Source organism: Merops nubicus, unplaced genomic scaffold, assembly GCF_000691845.1.
Source record: "Merops nubicus isolate BGI_N331 unplaced genomic scaffold, ASM69184v1 scaffold13295, whole genome shotgun sequence".
Classification (NCBI taxonomy): domain Eukaryota; kingdom Metazoa; phylum Chordata; class Aves; order Coraciiformes; family Meropidae; genus Merops; species Merops nubicus.
In genome coordinates this window covers 1-6,597 of record NW_008607690.1, presented here as the reverse complement: position 1 = coordinate 6,597, position 6,597 = coordinate 1, and the positions used below count along the sequence as shown (strand labels likewise).

Here is a 6,597-nt window from a genome sequence, read left to right as displayed (position 1 = left end):
TGCTCCTTTTTTTTTTTTTTTTTTTTTTATTTGTAAGGAAAATGGAACATTGATGGTTGATGAAATGAATGATATCAGAATCATAGGAGCTATTACAGTGGTTATACTGCTGGGTATTTCTGTTGCTGGAATGGAATGGGAAGCAAAAGTAAGGAACTCTGCTTTTTTTTTATTCTATGCCTCATAATTTTGAGTCTTTATTTAGACTTTATTTTGTAACAATCAGCAATGTCACAGTGCTGTGATGTATTAAGTTATGATCCTAGGTTTGATTAAAAAAACCCTACAAATACCTTCCCCCAAGCCACTGGCATATGTCTTTATAAGGAATCAAATCTGACAGCAGCTGAAAGGGCAGTGTCATTGCTTATTTAAATTTAAAACCCTAGCCATCTCTACGTTACTTAGATTTATCTTTACTCACACTTCGAGCACACGGGATGGTTTAAAGTACTTCCTGTACCAAGTGAGGGGTTTATAACTGTTTTCTTGAACAGTGGCTAAAAATGTAGATTGTAATGAAAAAAGTCTTGAGAAAATGAGAAATTAACAAGTAAATGTGATAGTCTGCAATTTAATAAGAGTTGAGAATATGAGAGTGTAGCAAAATAATCTGGTTCATTGCATAAAATAGCAAACAAAAGCTATGTGATTCCTCAGGTAATAAAATTCTTAGCAAATATCACATGCTAAAGTATAAGGCAAAGTATTACGATCATAGTTAATAAGGCATTTGTGCCTTCTCCTAGCATTCATGTGCATTTATCTATTCTCTTCTGAATTTGTTCAGTCTGTTCAAATCCATTCCTCCTGGGAGGCTTACAGAGAAAACAGAGTATTTTGTCTCTAGGAGTCCAGGGGTATGGTAATCAGAAATTCTTTTTTGAATGGTTGTTAAACTTAAAAATGATTCCTAGTTTTTTATTAAAAATACTGGTACACATTCTTTCTAACTTGCCTTATTTGTGGAAATAGAAGACTAAGCTGAATTTGGAATCAAGTAAATATTTACATTTTAGAACACACTATTGAAGCTTGAAACTGATAAAGAGCAAGTTGTTCTGTCTGACTGCAATCATTATGTTGCAGGCACAGATAGTCTTACTGGTGATCCTCATCCTTGCCATTGGAGACTTTGTGATAGGAACATTTATTCCTTTGGACAGCAAGAAGCCTAAAGGTTTCTTTGGCTATAAAGGTATGTTGGAACCGTTAGGATTGTAAACAGTGTCTTTGCAAAGAGGAGACATGCTGTCATAATAAAGTTAAACATTTAAAATAGCTTGTGGTTCTATTTAACAATAAAGATGTTTTTTCACTCTTATTCTTTCAAACTTCTGCCATTTTGTTCCTTGTAGCTTTATTGGACCAAAACTTGGTCCTGCCTGCTCAATATCAATTATGTTACATTTATAAAAGCTGGATGGTACTGTAAGTACTTTTTCTGGTTTTAAAGGCTATTCAAATTTACTGTGTTGACTTTTGAGTTGAAGTGATGAATTACTTAATTCTAAGTTCTACACAATTTTAAGAAGGTCATACAGCTGTGACTTCCCTGCTTTTTCATGGAGCTAATAATGGCTGGAATGGGCTAATGCTGTAGCTTTTATATGACTATTGATAGACTTAAATATTTTTCTACAGCTGAAATATTTATGGAGAATTTTGGACCGGATTTCCGACAAGAGGAAACTTTCTTTTCTGTATTTGCCATTTTCTTCCCTGCTGCAACTGGCATACTTGCTGGTGCAAATATCTCAGGTGATCTTGCGGTGAGTAGTGAATTGGCAAACATTGTTCACAAACACCGAATGTACATCTACCTCTGTAATCACTGTCCACTGGCATTTTTCTTTCAGGATCCTCAGTCAGCCATACCTAAAGGAACGCTGTTGGCCATCCTAATTACTACATTGGTTTACATAGGAATTGCAGTATCTGTAGGTAAATAGAGAATGTTTTTAACTTTATCCTTTCACTTTCATTCTGAGGGTCTGTTTTGAAGTAGTTCATGTAACTTACGTAACTGACTTTCATGTGTGAGAAAGTAATAGAGGTCTCTTTTTTTATTGTTGGAGATTCAGTTTTCAGCTGGTTTTATAATTAATTAAAACGTGATATTTTTTAATACTAGTTTTTCAGACTAGAGAAAAGACTTCATATGGATGTTTCCTGTTTGTTGCAGTTTTTTATACTAAAAGGTTTACAGTTTAGCAATGGGATAATCCCTAAATTAGAAAAGTAGCATCTCAGAAATAACTGAACAAATGCTTGTTTGTTTGAAGAGGATATTAGTTATCTACTTTTATGTGAAGTGAATTGTGGAATGATCAAACAGCTCTTCGGTGAGAATGCATGAGCGTAATTCCTCAGTAGAGGGAGAAGAGTGAGTGGTGTTCATCACTTTCAGAAGTGCTGTGCTCAGAAACATTGTTTGCAGTTTTATTTTCATGTGGAAAGAGGAAAAGCAGTCAGATTGACCTCTGTATTACAACTTCTGTTCCTGGTCTTCCCCACCCCATAGTGGTTAGAAATTCTTTGTATAAGTTGCTCTGGGGTTTGATGCTGTCTGTATCAGTTGTGATCTAGGGAACCAATGGTCAATCAGACTCTTGCCACTCAGAAAATAATTATGTTCTAGTAGTCTTAAGAACATAAGATTGTAATCTTATGTCACCTATGATTGTGTTTCTTGCCTATGATGGGAAACATTTTTATTCGTGTCATAAAATTTCTTTCTGGCAGCAGTGATTAGTTTTCTTATATTAAAGACCTTGTTTTAGCTGTGCTACTTTTTGAATAAAATTATCATTTTTAAGAGTACCATTGATCTTGCCACTAGTGGTATTTTTCCAAAGGTACCAGTCGTTCTAGTCTGCCTCTGTTGGCTAACATTGTACTGCAGCTCAGCCAAATAGTTGGTCTGTAGTAATTGTGCTTTATGCAGCTTAATGACCTGTAAAGTTTTCTGACTTATCTTCTTCTGACCACTTGCCCAATATAGAATGGTATCACCATTAATGGGCAGACCAGCAGCCAAACTCCTCCCTCCCCTCCCACATCACCCACCAGAGATCCAAAGCACTGGACAAACAGAGGGAAGAACAAGTCAATGCACCCGCCCACAGCAGGGGAGATGAAGGGAGCAAGCTGGGCAAGGAGCCAAGCCATGGGAGATGGTAGCAGCCAGGCCCTGAGCCCAGTTACATAGCAGGGACTGAGAGGGGGCTTCTTGTTCCAGCCCTGCCATCCTGGAAACTCCGCTATGCCGTGAAGAGTTGGGGAGCGCTTCCAATAGCCAGAATCCTCACTCGGCACATACACTGTATAGGCAGACCTCCCAACCCCACTGCAAGCAGGGTCAGCTCTTATAGAGATGGCTTCCTGGCCCACCTCCAAGTTAATGTGGAAGGTGGGGGCACGTGGTGCTGATCTCATCAGTTCCCACCCAAGACTGGCCAGACACTGGGTGAAGACCAATCAGGAGGATCTTTCTTGCCTGGTTATGGACATCATCCATATGCCCACCCTCATTAAGGGCTGGGGCTTTAACCCCACACTTCATATGAGGGTTAAATAAAATGTCTGGACTCTTACTAAGTATCTTCTGCTGAGAGCAGAACCTGCCTGGCTGTCTTCTGTTCTGCATTAGCTCACAGTGTGAGCCTCACTAAGTTTGTTCATAGTGCCATTGTCCCTTTTTGTTGTTCTTTGACTCTGTGTGTGAAAGACCTTGCCAGCCAATTGGATCTGAACTATGAAAAAGGGAATGAGGAAGAAGGCTCTGATAGTGCACTGTAACTGTTTAATGGGTTGCTGAACTTCATGGATCTGCCACTGCAGTATATTACCAACAAAATGTTATCTACCTATAGTTCAACTGTAGTTATATCCATTGAGTACTCCTTGAATGACTGGGGTGAATACTTACGTAGTTTAAGAGAAGAAACATTTTCTCATACAGAGCTTTTAATCCCATTTAAAGCAGAACAAAAAACCTCAGCCCTTCCCCATATTCAGAAGAAAAGCATAAGACATGGTCAATATAGGATACTTTTACTGAAATTTAACCAGTTGGGCTCAATAAGTAACTGAAAAATAAATCTGAAAATTGGAAGAATTAAGTGATGTCCACCTGCTAGGGCCAAACATTATTGTGGACTGTTAATCCCATGGCTCAGAAGCAATCTAGAATCATAAACCATTAAGGTTGGAAAAAAACTTCAAAATCATTAAGTCCAGCTATCAAACCAACACTACTATGACCACTACACTGTGTTCTGAAGCGCCACATCCACACCTTTTTCTGAACACTTTCAGGGATGGTGACTCCACCACCTCCCTGGGCAGCCTGTGCCAATGCCTCACCACTCCTTCAATAAAGAAAGCCTGTTTCCTATGATCCTATTGGTAGTTACTTAGGAGAAAAGACCAACACTCACCTCACGCCAATCTCCTTTCATGTAATTGTAGCCCACAACTCCAGTCTCCTCCAGGCTAAACAACACCATCTTTCTCAGTTGCTCCTCCTAAGACATGTTCCCCAGACCCTTCACCAGCTTCATTGCCCTTGTTTGGACCTGCTCCAGCACTTCCATGTCTTTCTTATAATGTCGTGCTCAAACACTAAACTGAGTACTCGAGCTGTGGCCTCCCCAGTGCCAGGTACAGGGGCACAATCAATTCTCTACTCCTTCTGTACACACCAGTTTTGATACAGGTCAGGTATCTCACTACTCTTTCAGTAAAGAAATTCTTCCTAATATCCAATTGCAAACTGCTTAATCTTTTTGCATGTCTGAACATAATGATTAGAAAAGAAGTAACTTCAACACTATACACACCTGTCTACATGTATCTGTAGTCCTCTAGGAGGAAAAGGAAAAAGGTAGCACTCTAGGAAAACTGACAAAGAGAAACTATAAAGTCAAGTGATGGTGCATAATGCGGAAGTTCATCATATAGAGGAATTGCTGAGCAAAAATTTTGCTATTGTTAAACTTGTGTGGGTCAGTTGACGTTCTTTTCATCTGTGCTAAAGCTTTCCTTTTCTTAGTAGATTCAGATTTCTTCAGAACCTGAAGATCATCTCAGGCAGGAGACAAATTAGTTTGTGTGTTTGTATTTGTTCTTCATAGTGAAGATGTGCTTAATACTGAAATGTATTTAAAAATGGAGATGCGGTATTTAAGCGTTGCTGTACATAAAAAGGGAATGGGGCTTGGCACTTGTTCTTAAGTTCAGATTGAGTCTACTAATGCCTTTTTTTTTTTTGGTGATTGTGTCAACTCCAGGTTCATGTGTTGTTCGAGATGCCACAGGGAACTTCAATAATACCATTGTCACTGAGCTGACAAACTGCACTACTGCAGCTTGCAAGTTAAACTATGACTTCTCGTCCTGTCAGACAGGGTGTCAGTATGGGCTGATGAACAATTTCCAGGTATAAAACTTTATCCTAAATACGTTTATTGGTTTCTGTGTTTGTTCTTTCTGAATTGCATGTTAAGAAAAATCATAGGCTAAAAATGCCTATTTCCATAAATACAATACTTATCTGGAATAGTTAAGTGGTATACTCTAGCTTGTCTGTAGAAGAACAGTGTAACTGTTAAAAACTTTGTGTTTATATACAAGTGATATAAATATTTATTCTTCTGAGTAAACTGCTTAGGTGTGGAGACTGCAGCTTTCTCTCTTGACTATCTGAGTGGCATTCAGTGATTCAGAAGACCAGAATCACTATGGTTGGAAAGGACCTTTAAGATCATCAAATCCAACCATTACCTAACTCTACCAGGCTACTTCTACATCATATTCCTGAGCAGCCCACATAGACAGCTTTTAAATACATCCAGGGATGGTGGTTCAGCCACTTCCTTGGGAAGCCTGTTCCAGTGTTTGATCACCCTTTGGTGCAGAAGTTTTTCCTAATATCTAACCTAAACCTGCCCTGGCATAACTTAATATCATTTCCTCTTGTCCTGTCAGTTGCAGCAGGTAAGAAGAGGCCAACACCCACCTCCTACAACCTCCTTTCAGGTAGCTGTAGAGAGCTACAAGGTCTCCCCTCAGCCTCCTCTTCTTCAGGGAACTGAACAACCCCAGTCCCCTCAGCTATTCCTCATGAGACTTCTCCTCAAGACCCTTCACCAGCTTTGTTGCCCTTCTCTGTGCTCTGTCTAGAACCTCAGTGTCCTTGTCCTGTGGTGCCCCAGAGTGAACACAGTACTCAAGCTGTGGCCTCACCAGTGCTGAGTACAGTGGGACAGTCACTTCTCTAGTGCTGCTGACTACACTGTTCCTAATACAGGCCAGGATTGGCCTTCTTGGCCACACTGCTGGCTCATGTTCAGCTGGCTGTCAGCCAGCACCCCCAGGTCCCTTTCTGCAGAGCAGCTTCCAGCCACTCCTCCCCAGGTGTGTGGCGGTGCCTGGGGTTGCTGCGGCCCAAGCGCAGGACTCGGCACTTGGCCTTGTTAAAGCTCACAGGGCTGGCCCATCGCTCCAGCCCGTCCAGGTCCTCTGAAGGGCCCCCCTGCCCTCCAGCAGGTTCAACTCACCCGCCTGACTTGGTGTCACCTGCAAACTTACTGA

General features: G+C 40.4%; 1 protein-coding gene across 1 annotated transcript in view; it reads left to right on the top strand.

The window, feature by feature from the left end:
• The window catches only part of LOC103772682 (solute carrier family 12 member 2-like), a 14,027-nt gene extending 8,578 nt beyond the window's left edge, over nucleotides 1-5,449 (top strand). Inside the window, exons 6-10 of the mRNA XM_008940025.1 lie at nucleotides 38-148; nucleotides 1,090-1,198; nucleotides 1,645-1,772; nucleotides 1,860-1,944; nucleotides 5,295-5,449. Of these exons, the coding sequence (XP_008938273.1) occupies nucleotides 38-148; nucleotides 1,090-1,198; nucleotides 1,645-1,772; nucleotides 1,860-1,944; nucleotides 5,295-5,449 (588 nt within the window). The remainder of the gene's footprint in view (nucleotides 1-37; nucleotides 149-1,089; nucleotides 1,199-1,644; nucleotides 1,773-1,859; nucleotides 1,945-5,294) is intronic.
• The last annotated feature ends 1,148 nt before the right edge of the window (nucleotides 5,450-6,597 follow it).